The sequence below is a fragment of the Rhinolophus ferrumequinum genome, chromosome 9 (genome assembly GCF_004115265.2).
Source record: "Rhinolophus ferrumequinum isolate MPI-CBG mRhiFer1 chromosome 9, mRhiFer1_v1.p, whole genome shotgun sequence".
Classification (NCBI taxonomy): Eukaryota; Metazoa; Chordata; class Mammalia; order Chiroptera; family Rhinolophidae; genus Rhinolophus; species Rhinolophus ferrumequinum.
Window position 1 is genome coordinate 6,856,182 of NC_046292.1, and position 19,576 is coordinate 6,875,757.

A 19,576-nucleotide genomic window follows, 5' to 3' on the forward strand; every position below is an offset into this window, starting at 1 on the left:
TGCAATTTTTTTTTCCAACAGAATCCCCCTTTCTCTACTACAATCTCAAGTAAAGACCTTGAGTCTGAGGGAATAGAGAGAGAGAAAAACTGCAGTTATTTATTTTTTTAGCATTTACCCATTACAGACTCTACCTTGTGTGCTTTTTTCCCTGAGTATTTCTCTGTATGTCTGTCTTTTTATTGTTGTTTCCTGCCTCTGTCTTCTCTTTCCGTTGTCTTTTGCTTTCTCTGCTTTCCCCAGTGTTCCTTTTATTTTCCTTCTCCTTCTTACTTGTCTCCTCTCTCTCCTACATGTTATCTCCTTTCTTTTCCTTCAGGACTATGAGAGTAAGTTGCAGGCCTTGCAGAAGCAGGTCGAGACTCGATCCCTAGCTGCAGAAACAACTGAAGAGGAAGAAGAGGAAGAAGAAGGTGAAATCTAGAGACTGGAACTTTCCTGTGTGTCTGTTGGATCTCTGTTATCGAATTAATCCTTTATCTGGGACCAAAGCTGGATTCGATTGTAGTTGACCCTACCATTTATTCACATTTTACTGTGCCATTTTAAAGATGATTTTTAAAAGATGCTCAATGCTGAGGAGGGAGTGGGAGTGTGTTCCTCAGAACACAAGATTTGTGAGCACATCTTTGTATAACTCTCTCGGCAGTTCCCTTATACTGCCCAAAATCACTGTCCATGTGAAATTCACATACATGTTGCAAATAAGCACAGAGCTTAATCCTATTTGCTGGTTTATGGTTTATGTCAGGTATTTTCTAGTGGACTTTGGAATATATCAATGTACATTAAATGTACCTGTCTTAATTCTTCCAGAATTTCGTAGCTGAATTAGAGCTTTAATTGTTAATTATTGCCTTATAATACAGTATAAACATTTGCCACATTTAGCTTCTCTACCCCAACCTCTCAGTGATTTCAAGGCTCCATATTAACTTTAAAGGAACTCTTAATTTATGTACTAAATTCTTTAGTTTTAAATATCCCTGTACTAGAAATGACAAATAGATATAGATGACATTTTACAACAGGGGTTTTTCTTTATTATAACTCACACATTAGAGATGTATCTTTAAAAAAGAGGGAAGAGGAATCTACTGTTTTAAAATAAACAGGCTCTTTAAAAGTTTTCTGAAATGTATATACAGCTGTCATAATATTGACAGAAGTTAGTAAGCTTCCCTGGAAATAAAAACAAAAGCAGAGAAACTAAAAAATCCCTTAACTTGAGAAGAGATGGGTAGAGGAGGGATGCGATTCCTGCGCTTGGGCGGTCACCACTGAATCCAGTCCGTTTGCCCTTTCAGCTCCTTGGACACAGCACGAATTTGAGCTGGCCCAGTGGGCCTTCCGGAAATGGAAGTCGCACCAGTTTACTTCTTTAAGGGACTTGCTCTGGGGCAATGCCGTTTACCTGAAGGAGGCCAATGCCATCAGTGTGGAATTGAAGAAGAAGGTACGGAGGGCGGAGGGTGTGCGAACGTGGACCACCTGGAGGCCCAGCTGAGCTGGATGGGCTTCATGGTGCTCGTCTTGAATGAGCCTTCCCGTGGGTGAACTCAGCTGGGTTTTGCTGTGAAACGGGTTTATATTACGTATGCCTTTTAAAAAATATATGTACGTGCCTGGAAAATAGGTACTAATTGTGTATTTGTTAAGTGAAATTTTTAAAATACCATTTTTGCTAGCGTATTTTAGGAATAAGGAGACTGTATTCCTGACGAGAGCTAGAGAAACATTAGTAGACATATGCTTCCCTAGGGTTCCTGAAAATGTCAATTTTTTCTAGTTTTCTACCATTAAGTTGTCACCTTGAAGTCCTATGTGTCCCTTCCCCTTCTAGGGTCTGAAAGGCAGCTTTGTGTGGTGGACGGGCATGTGTTTTCTAACCCCTCTCCTACTTGTGTTGACACGAGTGGCCCTGTGCCTCCATTCCCTCATCTATGATATGGACTTGACAGCAGTGCCTGCCACCAGGGAGTTTGTGAGGGCTGAAGGGGTGGATATTCTGTATGTCCCACTGTTGAACAGTCTCCTGACTACTAAGTCACAGCGGGGAGGGGCAGTATTGTGTAGTCGGTGAGAGCACAGACTTCCCGACTTGGGGAAAATTCATTATCTTCTCCTAGGGTTGTATTCTAGTTCTGTAAAACAGGGATAAGATTTCCTCTTCATTCATAATCTCGGCCACCCATCTCATTTTGTAATTACTTATTAATTACTCCTCTCTTCAAGTGGACTAAATGAAGGCAGGGACTATGTCGTTTTCCTTACTGCTGTATGTAGCATTTAATTACTATTTGTTGTGAAAATATAAGGTGGTAGTGAGGAATAAATGATGTGATGCACGCAAAGCATTTACTATACACAGTAAACACTTTTAAGAGCAGTAGTGAGCCTCTAAATTGAAAATTGAAAACGGTGACATACCCCCCCATTAGCGAGAGACTATATAGAGATGTATTCTTGCATCTTTTGGATAAGTTGTACAAAAGTCTTCTTTCAGTCAACCAAAATATATTGTGATTTTAGTTTGTGCAAAAACACTGTGCCAGGCTAGGAAAACAAACTCTTTAAATAGTTTAATTTGAAATCAGGATAATTGTCTGTGATTAGTGTACAAGTCGCCATTTTTTTCAGTTAATCACAAGCTGTTTGTTGAGCATATACTATATGTTTGACTTCTTTTCTATTGGGCTTGATGATATCCCCTCCTTCTGAAGCTTAACTTGCTGAAAACAAAAAGGCCATTTGTTGATGGTTTCTTCTTTCCATTTAGGTGCAGTTTCAGTTTGTTCTGCTGACTGACACGTTGTACTCCCCTTTACCTCCTGAATTACTTCCCACTGAGATGGAAAAAACTCAGGAAGACAGGCCTTTCCCTCGGACGGTGGTGGCGGTAGAAGTCCAGGATCTGAAGAATGGCGCAACACATTATTGGTCTCTGGAGAAACTCAAGTATGAAAATGTTGTTCGTAAAGCTAGTTGTTCTATTTAGGAAGTAATAAGAAATCGCTCAAGTGGCTTCCCTCAAACTCGCCTGTCTGTGATGTCACTGGTGCTTCCTGCCTTGTGCCTCTAAATGCTGTTGTTGGCCAGTGAAACTACTGTCCATCCGTTTACCTCTGCGTGGATGAATCCCACTCCGCAAACACCATTGCCATTTGTAGATGGGATTCAATTTGCCCTCCACAGACCCGCTTACTTTTTTTTTTTTTTTAAGAGTTTATTGGGGAAAGGAAACAGGACTTTATTGGGGTACAGTGTGTACTTCCAGGTGTGTTTTCCAAGTCAAGTTGTTGTCCTTTCAATCGTAGTTGTGGAGGGTGCTGTTCAGCTTGTCTTAGTTGTGTCGGGCGCAGCTCAGCTCCAGGTCCAGTTGCCGTTGCTAGTTGCAGGGGGCACAGCCCACCATCCCTTGCGGGAGTTGAACCGGCAACCCTGTGGTTGAGAGGATGCACTCCAACCAACTGAGCCATCCGGGATCTTAGCGGCAGCTCAGCGCAAGGTGCCGTGTTCAATCTTAGTTGCAGGGGGCGGAGCCCACCATCCCTTGCGGGACTCGAGGAATCGAACTGGCAACCTTGTGGTTGAGAGCCCACTGGCCCATGTGGGAATCGAACCAGCAGTCTTCGGAGTTAGGAGCGTGGAGCTCTAACCGCCTGAGCCACCGGGCCGGCCCCCGCTTACATTTTAAACGTTCCAGTTTCATGATAACCTATTCCTACCTTGGATCTAGTAATTATTCATCTTTTCTGTCCTGGATTTCAGGATGACCAATAATAAACAGGGAAGTTATAACGTAGCTTCCTTTGCATAATATGATGACATATTTACTGCAGTTTCAGTATATTTGAGATGTTATACACCACTGAACTACATTTCTTCTGTGACTCAGTAGAGGTTAGGTGGCCACTCAGTATATTTGAGATGTTATACACCACTGAACTACATTTCTCCTGTGACTCAGTAGAGGTTAGGTGGCCACTCTTGACTTTAGGTGGCTTATTTCTAGACTCAGACATTCTGGATACTGTTTTGGTTTCTGTACTTTTGGCCTTCATTCTTTTTAATATCATTAAATGGTGAGAGCAGCTCTTTTTTTGTTGTTGTTTAAATCTCACATGGAAGATACTTCTAAAGTGAAATTTGAATGCAATCTTGTGCTATTAACCCAGTACACTTTATGTTTACTCTATAGACAGAGGCTGGATTTGATGCGAGAGATGTATGACAGGGCAGGTGAGATGGCCTCCAGTGCCCAAGATGAAAGCGAAACCACCATGACTGGCAGCGATCCGTTTTATGATCGGTTCCATTGGTTCAAACTTGTAGGAAGGTAAGTGATGATTTTATTGATGTCTTCTTTTTCTTTTTTTTGTATACAAATTCTTGTTTTATTATTTTCTTTTTTTTTTAAATTTATTGGGGTGACAATTGTTAGTAGAATTACATAGATTTCAGGTGTACGATTCTGTATTACATCATCTATAAATCCCATTGTGTGTTCACCACCCAGAGTCAGTTCTCCTTCCTTCCCCATATATTTAATGTCTTCTTTTTAAATGAATGGTTTTATTTTAATTGTTTAAAACCCCAGTAGATTTTATAAGAAAATGAGTATAAAAAAGCCCCATTTAAAATCTCGTCCACTCATACATAACCACTGTGTCTTAATGGTATATTTCCATTCAGTTTTATTCAGCATGCATATTTGTTTTAAGTCTCATGCTTTCAAAGTAATCAACAGTCTTCCCTGCCTCTCAACTCATTCACAAAATGTCTTACAGTTGAACAAGGTTGATTTAAAAGAAAAAGAACCCATGTTTGTATCCTGCATAGTTTAGTGTCACCATATGACTTACAACTTACAGACTGCAACCTCTCTGATCTGAAATGTCCTCACTTTCTTTTAAAGCAATTCATCTCACTTTCATCTTTGCCAAGCGTGAATTAATGGCACCCTTTGAGCTTCTTTTTTTGTATACATTACTTTTTCAACATTTAATGAAAACAAATGGTGCTTCTATGAGTGAAGTTCTGAGAGGTTTAGCATTTAAAAAGCAGAGAAATATAAGTGTTGAGCTTAATCATTTCATAATTTGAATTGTTTTTCAATTGCAAAAGCTTTCTGAAAGTTTTAAAGGAACTGGGTGAAAAGGAGGAACTGAAGTCATCCTGTTTTGTAGATAATAAAGTCATTTCCACTCCGCTCTTCTAGTGGAATGTTTTTAAAGAGATGAATTGACCAATCACATTTTACCCAAGCCAGGCACATACTTGCTTTGCCATAGACCATTTCATCCATTTTGTTGTCTGCTCCCAGGTGACGTGGGCATTGGAATAAAACTTGTAACCTTATTATTTCACCTAATGTTGAGTGGCTCCTCTGAGGCCTGGCTGCTGACCTCTTGTGCAACCTGGAGAATAGAAACGTTTTACAGCACGTTATTTACTTGGGCTACACTACTCATGTATTTCCTTTGCTTTTCTTAGTCTAAGGATCAGTCCTTATGTTCCCTTTCGCCTGTACCAGATGATGTGTGCTTGTTTTATCCTTTTGCTTTTCCACTTGCTTTTATTGTGTTGATTCCTCAGTGGGTTCTGTGCTGCTGGCACCTGGAGCTTCCTGTTTAACCAACTATTCCTCTCTCCCTGGCTGTGTCACTCGGCGTCTCACCTGGTGTCTAGCTCCCCCATTTTCCATGGCTGTGTGAATGAGCGCCTTGCCGACCGCACACCCTCCCCCACTTTTTCCACGGCCGATTCCGACATCACTGAGCTGGCTGACGAGCAGCAAGATGAGATGGAGGATTTTGATGACGAGGCGTTCGTGGATGACACCGGCTCTGACGCGGGCACGGAGGAGGGATCAGACCTCTTCAGTGACGGGCATGACCCGTTTTACGACCGATCCCCATGGTTCATTTTAGTGGGAAGGTTGGTGAGGTTATTGTGAGGAAGGCAAAAAGGGACCAGCTCTTGCTCTAAAGAGGCTCCTTGTGCAATTTTGGATGATCGCGCTTTAGCCAGTTCAATTCATGACCCACTGTGCTAGCTGGAGAGAGCCCTCAGGCAGCGCTTGTGAGTTTCCCCGTCTCCTTGGAGCAGCTGCAGCGATGTGTGAAGACTGCACGGAGCGCCCCGGGTCTTAAATTGCCCAGTAGTACTCTTCTGAAGGAGAAAACCCCAGAGGAGAAACTAATTAAAACAAAGAGTCAAAGGTTTCAGGGTCAAGGAATGTTACTGTGGCCTGTTGTTTCCTTTTCGTAGCAATGTGAGTGAGGAAGCTTTGGGGAGAAACTGAGAAGAGGAGAGCAAGGCCAAGGTTAGGCTAAAGGATTCGTGGCACCAGCAGGAATCCAGAGGACAAAAGTGGAATCAGGAGGAGGGTCAGGTTTATTTTTTGTTTAGTCTATGAATCCAAAAGAGAATTAGGAACACGAAGTTGCCTTTTTGTCTAAAATGGATGCCTCCCTTTGACCAGTTTCACTGAGCCTCTGTAGATCTTCAGCTTCTGCTGAAATTGTACCTGTGGGCTTTAGAATGATGAGCCTCCTACAATTATCTGTTGACAACGTCAACAATGAGTGTTTGTTCAGCACTGCATGAAATTGCTTTGTGTTAAGTTTGGTTTCCCAAACGGGCATTGTCTCAGGCTCCATCTGTTAGGGTGGCAGCACTCTCGCGAGAGCACAGGCCCTAACACTGGTGTCCCTGTCCTTACTTCATGCTGAAGTCGTTTTAATTCCAGATTCAGCAGTGCGGCGCTCACTGGATTAACCAAAAAGCGGTCCAGGTTTTAAGGTATTAAATTTAACCTAAATGGTTCATTAGAACCACGTATTGTGGAGCCCTTTAAAAATATGAGAATTATGTCAGTGATTAATGGATAGACACCAATTATCTAAAAATTAAAGTGCACTGAGTCTCCTGACCCAGTAGAAACATGAGATTCTAAAACAGCTCATAGTGTGGTCTTGGTTACCTGGTGAGAACTAAATAACATAGGAAATGATCACTGTTATGGAAAGGGAGAAAATAAAAGCTTTTTGATAGAAACGAAAGCCTCAGTTATGATTGGGTTGTAATATTAGTCTCGGGGTTTTCCAGTGGTGAAGAGACATTCAGTTTTTCCACAAATAAACATAAAGGAATTATGTAACCACGCATATTGTTTTCTACTGGTGTATTGCCAGCAGTAGATGCTCAGAATTTCAGAGAAGCTGATTTATATTCACATTGAGAAAAGGCAGTTCTGTGTACAAATAATGGGACCATGATGCTTTATTTTGTGGCTGTGTGTGACCTTCAGCACATTTCCATCCTATTCTGAGATGGTCAGAAGGTAGAACCAGGCTGCTATCCATAAACTACTTGGTCCTGGTACCAGTTGCACAGCTTCTAACACCGCTCACGTAAGTCCCGCGCTGTCACACAGTGAGGGGTAGGTAGCATCATCTTACGTGGCACAGTGGGAAGGACACTCACCTGATGTCAGGAGGACATACTGTCAGCGGATCCATTTGGTACCTTATGGTCCTAACTTATAGGACAGGCAACATAAACAGGCCTATTGGGTTCTCAAGTATAAAATGAAGAGTTAGGTAGGGGAAAAAAAGCCTCAAAGATATTTTTTATTTTTGAGATTCTATCATGCATACTGGCAAAATGAACATCCTGGTTAAGAGTTCTACACAGAAGCATTTTGCGTCAGCTGTATGGAACGCTTAAGGCAGAATCCCACTTAATGTGGAGATTTACTGGCTTAAGATATATGTATTATTTTCTCTCTAGTTTATTCATTTTTTCCATAGGATATTTAAGTGTAGGTATAAAGCAAGCCACTCTACTTTGATTTTCAAATAAAATATTTATGTAGCTATGTCTCAGGAATTGGCCCTTCCATTTATTTGGGTTCCCAGGGTCTACAACTAGCTTTGCCTTGCAAGAAAGCGGTGGGAGGAGGAGGTGAAGTCATAGCTGTCAGTAAAGTGAAGGACAGCTCTTTATTTTCATTCTTGCCTCCTTTTCTCATCTACAAACAAAATTAACATCACCTGCTTAGGTAGTGGTCATTGCACTTGTAAGAGGAATAACTTCTTTCCTGTTCTTGTGACTCCCAGGATTGGGTTTCCTCTGTGGGCATGTTACTGCAAATACAACTCACCTGTAAACATTTCCAGTTTCTTGTGAAATTCCATTTATTAGTTTTGTTCCTTGGTTGCCTCTGGTGAAATTTTATATACAAATTAAAAGAGCTTGTCCCTTTAGCTATTCTCTTATGGCATGCTGGGATGTTACAAAGCATCCACCATAATTTGGGGCGAAATGTAAAATATTTCAGCTACTCTTCTGGGTTAAAAGGGGCAAAGCTGGTTATTCTGTGGTGTAAGTACTGAACTCACATTCTCTCTGTACCTAGAACCATAATCATGCTGCTTTTTCTTTATGTTGACAACATTTGTTTCCCTTTTTGACATAATTCCACAGAACTTTCTGCTAATGTATCCTTTATGTCTTTTCCTCTTTCATCCCTGTTCTCCTTCAGTCTGCTAGGTCAAGGTATAAGGCCTCTCAAGAATGCACAGTAATTATTAAAATTCCAGTTCAAAAACTTCAAAGGAGAGTTTTTACACAGCATTGGTGCCTCTGCCACTGCCATATACTTACAGAATTGTCCTTTCTAAAAAGGGAAACCTATAAGAATACGTCTGTTTTCTTATATTTGGAATAGCCATTGCCATAAGCAGAAAGGAGATTCTTGTCTTCATGTGTGCTCAAACAGTACTTTATTGTAGTGTGTGTGTATGTGTGTGTGTGTTTTAAGTGTAGTTAAGAATCTAAACATGTTCTATATAGTTAATATCCATCATGAATATAACTTTGAAAAATTAACCTAACATAAAGTGGGAAGGCTTTGCTTCTCTATCCCTGGTGTAACCCATTTTTCTGAAAAACCTTCTACCTGTACTTAAAGTAGAGGACAAATCATTTTCCCGTTTACTTATATACATGGATGTTCAGTCACTCACCAGTGGCCAACAAGACCAGACATGGTTCCTGCCCTTATGGGTTTATAGTCTGGTGGGTGAGACACACAGATAATCACATAAGTAAATGTAAATCATAGCAAGGATGGAAGCATGTGTATTACTGAGATCATCTAACATTGGGGGGACCTGTCATGAGAGAGCAGTATTTGGAATAAGACCTGAAGATGTGAAATCAAAGGCATGAGGAGGGTGGGTAGTAGAATTCAGAGAGGACTCCAGGCAGGGACGGACATGTGTCATGGCTCTCTAATGGCCGAGGCATTGAAAGTGGGCAGGTCTGGCTGGAATGCCATTAAGAGGTGACGGTGGTCTTGTATGTGTGCTGACTTTGGAAGTGAAATTATCCATTTGGTACCTTATGCCAAAACCTTAGTCTTTAAACTGTCACAGAGTTTGATGTTTGAGAGTCGTGTTGGTGATTTTTTGAGAAGACTTCATTTTTTCATTTTTATACAACAAAGCTTTAACCCCCTGTTTCTTGGCATTGCCCTCCCCCACCTCTGAAGCAGACTGAAAGGGAAGTAGATATCATTTGATCTGATTTAATGTTCACTTGCAGTTATTTTTGTTATACTTTTCATTTATATTTCATTAATGTCTTAAAGTTTTAACATTTGTTTTTCTGTGGTGTATTTTGTCTATTTTTAGAATTGTTTTCATTACTTTGAGTTGAAATTCCACGAATCCACTCATCTTCATCTTCTCTTTGTTTTAAAGTTGATTTCAGAGCAGGAAAAGAAGCAGACAGGCCTATGTATCACATTTAGTTCTGTTTGACTTCTTGATGCAAATGTTTACTCTTGTCTTGTCTTGTGTTCAAAGATCAGCATGTACTAAGTGGGAAGACAGCAGTAACAGTTGGACCGAGATTGTTTCCCATCCACTAATGGGAATGAACGTTGTTAAGCTTTGTGATCACCAGTTTTTAATTGCTTTTAAAAAAAATCAATAGCTATAAAATAAGAAGAAAAAAGTACAAATGTGATAGGACTTTGCAAGTTCCTTTGAAATAGAGAATGTTAGGTCTGTAACTTAACCTTTTGTATATGCATTTCTGAATTAGGTTTTGGACCCTGGGAGCAAAAGCTCCTCCCCTTAGCACTCAGCTGTCATCTTCTCCCTTCGCATTTATCTTGGTGCCCATCCAGAGTGCCCTATAAGCTCGCTACTCAGAAACTTCTGGCTGCGTAGCTTCTCTGCCCGTGTTCGTCAGTTACCCTGCCTAAAGATAGCTGTTGTTTCTTAGAGTGAAAATAAAGACCCGTAATGCTGTGACTTGAAAGCTGTTTTAGAACTGTTAACTGTATTTCAGTCACATTCCCCTGCCTTTTTTGTCACCAGATTTCTGTTGTATCTGTTTGGAAAATGAAACAAACCTCTTTGTAATTCCTTACATTAAAAGGTTAAGCTCTTTATTGGGCTTCCTTCCCCCATCCTTAGCTATATTCGTAGAGCAGTGTCTTGAAAGTCTTCCTCCAATGGTTACTCTGCTACCTACAGTAGTAATTTTTATAGAGAGGAATTTGGTGTGAGCTAGTCTGTCAACTGCCTTACTAAGCATTTACATCTGGGCTGAAAGGTGACAACTGGAGGTGGTCTGAGAGTACAGACAGAGACGGGACCTTAAGACAGAGCCTAGAAGCCAGCTCAGTTTCATGAAGGTCCTCTCGGGCAGTCTGGCGGGCAGCTTCTGTCTGTGGGATGCTCAGGTGTTTGTCTTCCGGTTGCTGTCTCTAGGGCATTCGTTTACCTGAGCAACCTGCTGTACCCGGTGCCCCTGATTCACAGGGTGGCCATCGTCAGTGAGAAGGGAGAAGTGCGGGGATTTCTGCGAGTGGCTGTACAGGCCATTGCAGGTAGGTGACTCTTCTGTAATGAGAGCTGTAGATTCTGCCTGGAGACAAAGCAAACGGCTGTGTGTGTGTGTGTGTGTGTGTGTCTTGGAGAAAGCCTTCCTCCCTAATACTGTTCCCAAGTATTATATCAGGAATAGATTCTGTTTAGTCTGGGCTCCTGCTATTGGGGAATAATGGGGGTAAAGGGATTTCCTTTAACATGAGGAACAATTCTTGTATCAACTTTATAAATTTATTTGCATTGTAAATAATATATCTGAACTGCTTTGGAAGTAACAGAGGATTTTCTGTACTTTTTCTTGCTTAATTTTCTCTCAGGGCACTTTCAGACGTTTCTTTTTTTTTTTTTCCCTTCTTCCGCCTTCCCTCTCACCCCCGCACTCCGGTTCAAGCCGTAGTTTCTCAGTCCAATTGTTTGTGTAGCCACAGCTCCCTGGCCCATGCTGGTATTATGAGCCTTGCGCTCCCCACCGGCTAAGACAGTTGGTCGCCAGCTCACAGCAGCTCTCGCCGGCTGCTGGCCACTCACGCTGGCTGCTGGCCACTTACATTGACCACCTGCCACTCCTGGCAGCACACGGTAGCCCACGGCAGCACACCGCAGCCCATGGCAGCTCAGGGCGGACTAGCTCCAGGGAGAGCCGTTGTTCACAATCTTAGCTGTAGAGGGCGCAGCTCACTGGCCCATGTGGGAATTGAACCGGTGACTTTGGCATTAAGAGCACGGCGCTCCAACCACGTGAGCCATTGGGCCAGCCCACTTCTAGACATTTCTATCCTTGGGCTACTATTTTGTAATGCATGGATCAAGAATCTGACATTTCTCCATGGTCCAGCCTAAATTCGAAGGAAAGAACGTGGCCATTTCCTGTAATTTTTCTATTTTAATTTTCAAACGCTATGCTGTATTTAGTGACCTTTCAGCTTTTCCTCACGGAAATCTGTGACATAGTCACAAGTGTTGAGTTTATTGGAAGTCTCCATAAGTGCAGACTAATGTTTTCAAATATTTATTGAGTATTATTGAATATAATCTTGCCACGTGAAGGGATCAGTATTTTTGGATATGACATTTGAACAACATCAAGCATAAAACTGATTCTTTACTAACTAGTCTCATTTGAGCTAAGGAGGTTGGTAAGTTTACATGATTGGGTTGGAAGCAGCCCTGTGACTTTGCTTAGGTCTCATTCTTTCTTAATGCAAAAGGATTGTCCTTCACGTCTCCTCTTTATTAAAGTTCTCAGAACCCCAAGCCTCCACAACTTTATAATTTATTTTATAATCCAGTAAGAGTCATTCCCCTCTGCCCCATACGTAATCTCGTTCGATCCTTACTTATTTATTTATTTTTTTTCTATGTAGCGGATGAAGAAGCTCCTGATTATGGCTCTGGAATTCGACAGTCAGGAACAGCTAAAATATCTTTTGATAACGAGTACTTCAATCAGGTGAGAAACCTTCTAGGAAGAGGACAACCTTACGGAAGGAGAAGGAAGTAGACAGGTTTATAAGGAAGACATTCAGCCTGGAGAACAGTTGTTCTCCCTGGAACTAAAAAGTATGGGTACTCACGGCGTGTTCCATAGAATATGGGACCTGTGTGACGATTACAATAGTAAAGGTGAAGGGCCAACATTTAATTTTATTTATTGCCTTTCCTCAGGCAGCTCTTAATCCACATAATTTTCCAGTCACTATGATTTGTTAGGCAAATAAACAAAAGTAAGGAAATGGGGGGGAAGATATTGTTATGCTACTTTATCATCTACCTCCTCCGGCCTTGTTTGCAGAGTGACTTTTCATCAGTTGCAATGACTCGTTCTGGTTTGTCTTTGGAAGAGCTGAGGATTGTGGAAGGTCAGGGTCAGAGTTCAGAGGTCATCACTCCTCCAGAAGAAATCCATCGAATGAATGACTTGGGTGTGTAAACAGAGTTTGCTATGATTGGGGACATTTTCAAAGAGGGAAAAATATTGACCACTGTCAAGGGAGATAGTCACTTTCTTCCACTCGGAGTGGAAAGAATACCCTACTCTTTCCGCTTTGAAAGGTGGTCTGTATGTTATTTGAACCCTGTGTATGTTCATTTGACCCTCTTTAGATTTGAAGTCCGGCACTTTGCTGGATGGGAAGATGGTAATGGAAGGCTTCTCCGAAGAGATTGGCCACCACCTGAAACTGGGCAGCGCCTTCACTTTCCGCGTCACAGTGCTGCAGGCCAGTGGGATCCTCCCAGAGTATGCAGATATCTTCTGTCAGTTCAAGTAAGCCGGCCCTTCTCCCTGCCACCTAGCTGGCAGCCCAGCTGATGCACTCACTGTGCTGCTAGAGTGCTCTCCATTGGTGAGACACTGACGCTCTTGAGAGAGAAATGACCAGCTGAAATACTTTCTTCACTGGAGATAGGAGTAAGAACCCAAAATCGGTAAAGGAGTGAACCAGAGTTTATTGTGGGGAAGAGTGTGGCCACACATCCTGCTGGAAGGTTCTATTGTGGACTGTCCTCCTCTGCTAGGAATATAGGCTCTGATCCCAATAAGCCTATTTATTAGTTGTTTTAAGGCTCATCATGCTGAAGGGTCTTACTAATAAATAACAAAGCAGTGAGTTATCCAGTCACCAAGTTGCCCATTTCGTGCTTGGGAAAAGGAAAATTTAACATAAAGAACAGTAGTAATATTGTATATGAATTGGAAAAAAAAGCTAATATGTAGAGAAGATGTGACAGTTTTCATTTCTCATTCACTTACAAGCTTTTTCTGTCCTTTAACCCTCTTGAACTCTATACTGTAGATACTTTCTTCTCACAAGCTTTCTAGGAAAACTGTTTTTTTGAGACTTAAGTTTTAATACCTTTAAACATCAATATATCTTTGCAGTACTTGGAAAGGGCCACAGTACAAGAGAATGAAGTCCCATTCCTAAAGCCCAGTTGCCACTGGTGCCACCAAAAGGCTGCTTTGGGGATCTGCCATCCCTCTGCCTTATTATGTGTCATGCCCTTCCTAGGGGCCCTAATGCAGTTTATAAAGCATTGCTTTTATGTAGAGCTTAGCCAAGTCCTGATTTAAATGTGATTACTCCATAGCAGGCTACAAATACATTTGATGTAACTCATAACCGTTGGAATATTAGCCACGTAGTAATGATTTTGCCTATTTAACACATTTTCTCTAAATGTCTCAAATTTAGGGTGGGGTGGAGCTAGCTAGATGAATTAGGTTTTTTTTTAACTTTTACTGTTCTAGTCAGGTAACTGATGTAGTTTATGGAAAAAACCTACTTGGTTAATTGATGTCTGAAGTGACAATGGTATGTTGACTTTTGTCCTAAAATCTGAAAAGAGAGCAGTGTTTCCACCTAGCGCTAGCCCTGGAGGAAAGGGCATGTTGGCTCATGTTGAAAAAAGACTCAAATTCTTTGGGGGGTTTTATAAACTCATCTGGCGTGCACAGGGAAGACACAGCTGTAGAGCAGTGTGACTGATTTCATGTGTCACCAGTGTGGAACCCCAGGATATTTGCACCTGCTTCAAGCGGAGCATTGGAAGCGTGTAGATCAGAGATGAGCTGCTGCCCGTGGGGCCTCTGGTGGGTACAGTGTGTATAGTCTGGAGAGGGGAAAAAATGGAAGAAGAAAAACAGTAAGAAGAGAAGGAAGGGGAGAGGGGTAAGTAGAAGAATGAGAAAAAAGAAAATAGGAAAAGGTACATGAGGTAGGGAACGCTGCACTGCCAGTCATAGGTGGTATCCATGATTTGGAACCCCGGCAACGTGCACAGGACAGGCGTCCTCAGACACAGGGAACTCCTTTGGAAGACAGAGTTCATACTCCAGGTCTCTCTGTCCTTATTCAAAGTATTTTTCCCTTTTTTCTTGCGGGGGTGTAGGGTGCCTTTCTGATGGATATTTCTGTCTGGCAGCAAATTTTTGTATTGATGTTTTAATTCTCTGCTTCTTTTCAACTCAGACTAATAGTAGGGAGGGAGAGAGAACAATAAATCTCACCATTTGCGAGAACAAATAAACATTTAACAAGTAATTCAGGAGTATCTGCTATATATATTTCAAGCCCTGTGGGAGATACTGTCTTCTGGGAACACAGGCTTATCGATACATTATTGCAAAACAGTGAAATCATTGCTATTGAAGAAAAACGGGTCCCTAGTGCTGTGGGAACACAGAACTGGGTGAGTCACGACAGATTTTCTGTAGGAGGTGACATTTGCATCCCCTCATAGCTGGTCTTAGACTTCTCAGCAGGTACGCCATCCATAGGCTCTAGAACTGCCTTCTAGAAGCTTGAATCTGCCAGATCTTTTCTACACAAAATGATTTCATAATTTTTATTCTCAGTGGAAATCTACGAAAGAACAGTTCACTAAATTCACTCTTCACATTCTTGCATATACATCCACATAGCTAAGTGATGGGGTCAGTTAATTTTTCAGTCATTTTTGAAATAAAATCTAAAATGCTATCTGAGAGATACAGAAAATGTTTTGACAAAGAAATGTAAATAACTTGGCCCAATTAAAGTGCTTACATAGACTGCTTCTTTCCATGGGATCCAAGTAGAGCTCTTAAAACATAGATCCTGATGCAACCATTTAATTTAAAATTCACGTGTCTTACGTTTTTATTAAGCTTTTTGCATCGCCATGATGAAGCATTCTCCACGGAACCCCTCAAAAACAACGGCAGAGGAAGTCCTCTGGGCTTTTATCATGTGCAGAATGTAAGTGATGTGGACATTTTTGTCAGACGTATTTCGGGTTTGTGGTACCTTGAAGTGGCTGGTTAGAGACAGTCCAGTGGGCTCCCTTTGGCCTTCTCAGTCGAGGGAAGGTGATATAATCTGAGCTGCCATGCAGAGCCCCCCTCCCCGTGGGGAGAGCAGACAATGGAGGGAGTGGCCAGAGCAGTGAGCTCATCCTCAGTGGGTGGGCAGAGCGCCTGGCCTTCTTGTCTGAATTACAATGGGCCTCAAGAGTGGTGTTTGGCTAATCTGCCAATCAAATCTTCCAGCAATTGAAATGTAGTGAGATGTTTTTAGTGTCTCCTTCCTAGCAACGTAAGCATTTTAATATGAGTTTTATTAAAGTTAATATATTTCTTGTCCTGTAAACCATAAGGTACTTGCATTGTTCAGTTGCAAATAAGGTAGAAACCATTAAATACCTTTTGTAACTAAGATTCAGATTCTGTTTTCCCTTTAGCTGATACTGTTCTTAATCTATTAATGCCCCTTATAGCTCTTTCATATGTTGAGAAAGAAAAGAGACCTTCCATCTCTTCTAGGAAGGTTCATTCAAAGTGTTCCAAAGTCATCATCCTCATCACAATAGCTACATTCATTGAGAGCTTATTTTGTGTCAGTCACTGTTAGAGTGCTTTTTTGTATCTCAGTTCATTTACTCCTCACCTTTACACTATAGACGATGATAATCCCCATGTTAGAGCTGAGATAACTGAAGCACAAAGCAGTTAGTCACTCACCGAGGTTACAAAACTAGGAAGAGGCAGCCATGGGGTTTGAACCCAGGAACGTGCGGCTCTGGGGTCCCGGGTCTTCACTACGACACAACATGTCTCTCATTCTCTTGCTAACCACGTCCACTCTCTGAAGTACGAGAGGAAAGGGCAATCCAAAAACGGAACATGCAAACACAAAGCACATATTTTCTTTGTGTGTTTAATTATATAAATACGAGTATGCGTGTATCCGATAAGCATTGATTGGCTGCTGTGCACGAGGGCTGTGCCTGACTCCCCTGGGGATGCACAGATGAGTCACATGATCGTGTCCCCAAAGAGCTCACAGTTGACGGGAAAGGCAAAGCTTCTTTAAACAACAGTAGTACAAGATACAGAGACGTTACACAGGTACTCATTAAATGCAGTGGGAGTACAGAGAAGGGAAAGCTATTTCCATTAACAGAAAGATCCTTCGAGTTTCTTTTTTTCCTCCCTTCCTCCGCCTCCCCTGCCCCCCCACTCTGGTTCCAGCCATTATTTCTCGGTCTGGTTGTGTAGGTCACAGCTCCCTGGCCCTTGCTGGTGTTAGGAGCCTTGCACCCAACCACCCCAGAACCCCCCCAGCCCCCCTGCTGAGGCAGTCAGTTACCAGTCGGCCACTCACAGCATCCCATGGCAGCTCACACCGACCTCCAGCTGCTCACGGCAGCCCAGCTCCAGGGAGAGCCATTGTTCACAATCTTAGCTGTAGAAGGTGCAGCCCACTGGCCCATGTGGGAATCGAACCGGCGACCTCGGCGTTAGGAGCGTGGTGCTCCAAACACCTGAGCCACCAGGCTGGCCCTAGTTACTTTTTTGTTGAGGGTGGATGGTTGGGTGGAGAAAGGAGGTGAGGAAACTTCTTGGAGGGTATAGTATAAATAAGAAAAGGTGGGTCACACTTGGCATTGTATCTGCCATGTGGTCAACAGTCATGTTTTCTTATTGTCACTGTTTGAGCTGGGCCTTGAAGTCTAGGAATGACTTAGAGGTATGGAACCATGGCAAGGTCTGCAGCCTGGGCCAGCCTCAGGCGTGACAAAGGAGAAAGCAGGTGAGTTTGAGCTGAAACAATATGTGTGTGAAGGGCTGCAGGGAAGGCGGAGGTATGTTGGGGCAAAGGATGGAAGTTCTGGAATGCCTGATGCTCAGTCAAGTTATGTGCAGATGGAAACCACAGGAGCCGCTTTTCCGTCTTCTGCATAGTCAGTTACGTAGCACATACTGGGGACCCAGAAGCGCTAACATTCTGATTGCAGCCAATATGTGTATTTTCTTATAACGAATCTCTCCCTAATCTTGGTTTTATGCCCTACTAGATTGCAGTGGAGGTCACTGAATCATTTGTGGAATATATCAAAACCAAGCCGATAGTATTTGAAGTCTTTGGGCATTATCAGCAGCACCCACTTCACCTGCAAGGACAGGAGCTGAACAGGTTTGGGCCAAACGAGCAAAGGTTTTTATTGTTGATGTTGTTGTTGTTGTTATTGTCACTTGGTGGAAAGGAGGAAATATTTTGAGGGCTTAAGATAAGTAAGTAACACTTTTATATGTCAGCCTATGTTTCCTCGTTAGAGACTTCACTACTTTGTTTCTAAACCACCAAATCGGGGTTGTAGGCAGAGCGCATGGAATGGTGCCCAGGTGACCCTGAGAGCATCTTTTTGTAGGAAGAGACTGTGAATAGGGCAGAAAGTTGAGGTGATGGGGCTGTTACATGGAAATTGTGCGTAATCGTTCCTAACCACCCAGAACTGTATGGTATGAAGCATAAGCTCTAAGTGAAGGCGTCACGTTGGTGAGGAGAGCAGCGAGGGGGACTTGGGATGATGGCAGTGTCCATGTTAACAGAAAGATTTTATTTCACTTATTAGCAAGGACTTAGAAGGGGACTTTTATTAGAAGGTCTTAGCCTCAGTTTAACCGTGTGTGGGATAACGTCTGGTATCTGATATTCTGCCAGAGTTGGAAGAACAAATAGTCTGTGTCCTAAGGAGGCTAAATATGCCATTAATACCAGTGTGGGGTTCTTTGGTCTTGAAGAACTTTGTCTTCCTTCCTTTGCAGCCCGCCGCAGCCGTCTCGACGATTCTTCCCTCCGCCCATGCCACTCTCCAAGCCAGGTGAGCTCCAGCTGCGTTCTTTGCATGGTGTTCTCTGCGTGAATACATCTCCTATTCTGAATGGCTTTTCAGAGAAAAATCACATTCAGATTTCCTGCTGCGCTTCTGTGTACCTTTATGTATTCTTGTATCTGGCAGGAACTAGAATTCTTGGCTCCTGGTTTAAAATAAGAAGTAAGAAACAATAGGTCTCTCTTCCTGCCAGTTCTCTGGTCTTCTTACTGTAGGTTTTGCTAAGCTCCCTGTTCCTAAATCTGTCCGCTTTGTAGCTGTCAGATGACTGGGCACTGCTTTGCATATTAAATTTATTCTGCATGTTCATTTATCTCGTTTTGACTTTTCTTTGTCTATTTTCATTCTTCTTCCTCCTTGCCTGTTTACCACACTCCCACCCCATCCTCTGCTCGTTCTCCGCCTGTGTACTCCCCTCTGCCTTCAGACCATGAGTGAAAGATTGAGTTGACCCGATTTCTCGCCTCTGGCTGTGTGAATGTGCATGTGTGGGACATACTTCCCCAGCATGCCAGTGTGCTCGCGCCCTCTGCTATTGGCACCTTCCAGGATGGTGCTGACTCCGTGCTGCCTTTCCTTTTTCTGCCAGTGCCCAGCTGCCAGAGCGAGAGGGTACCTAAACGAGATGGTTAGTAGCTAAATTTGCTCTGCCTTAGATGTGGGACCACCCTCGGGGGCTTGTCCTAAAACCTGGCTCCCTGTGTATAAAATACTGACCTTTCTGTTTGCTACTTGAGCTGAATGTAGAGTTCAGCACATTGTCAAGGTCACATCACATTTGCTTCAGAGATTTTAGGAAGCACCCTCTCCTGGTGCCCCTTTCACGTCACCCTAGGGTGAGGGACTCCTTGTGTTTGTTCGTTTGGATTCCTTGCCATAGTATTTTCAATTTTACAGATTTTTACCAGTAGATGGTTTTTGGTTTTTACTTTCTGAGCCTTAGATGACTACCAGAATCAGTAGCCCTGTTTTCTTCTTGACTAGCGTCACCAGCTCATGTGGAATTC

General features: G+C 42.5%; 1 protein-coding gene across 9 annotated transcripts in view; it reads left to right on the forward strand.

Annotated features, from left to right (window-relative positions):
* Nucleotides 1–19,576, forward strand: part of KIF1B (kinesin family member 1B) — a 136,692-nt gene that overhangs the window by 92,791 nt on the left and 24,325 nt on the right. For 6 of the 9 annotated variants that reach the window (XM_033114713.1, XM_033114715.1, XM_033114714.1 and 3 more), the window contains 12 exons: nucleotides 320–413; nucleotides 1,308–1,456; nucleotides 2,780–2,958; nucleotides 4,202–4,339; nucleotides 5,692–5,940; nucleotides 10,794–10,912; nucleotides 12,278–12,363; nucleotides 12,706–12,835; nucleotides 13,017–13,179; nucleotides 15,562–15,652; nucleotides 17,751–17,869; nucleotides 18,502–18,557. In XM_033114713.1, the coding sequence (XP_032970604.1) occupies nucleotides 320–413; nucleotides 1,308–1,456; nucleotides 2,780–2,958; nucleotides 4,202–4,339; nucleotides 5,692–5,940; nucleotides 10,794–10,912; nucleotides 12,278–12,363; nucleotides 12,706–12,835; nucleotides 13,017–13,179; nucleotides 15,562–15,652; nucleotides 17,751–17,869; nucleotides 18,502–18,557 (1,573 nt within the window). The remainder of the gene's footprint in view (nucleotides 1–319; nucleotides 414–1,307; nucleotides 1,457–2,779; nucleotides 2,959–4,201; nucleotides 4,340–5,691; nucleotides 5,941–10,793; nucleotides 10,913–12,277; nucleotides 12,364–12,705; nucleotides 12,836–13,016; nucleotides 13,180–15,561; nucleotides 15,653–17,750; nucleotides 17,870–18,501; nucleotides 18,558–19,576) is intronic. The other 3 variants (XM_033114720.1, XM_033114721.1, XM_033114722.1) reach the window with 1 other exon arrangement.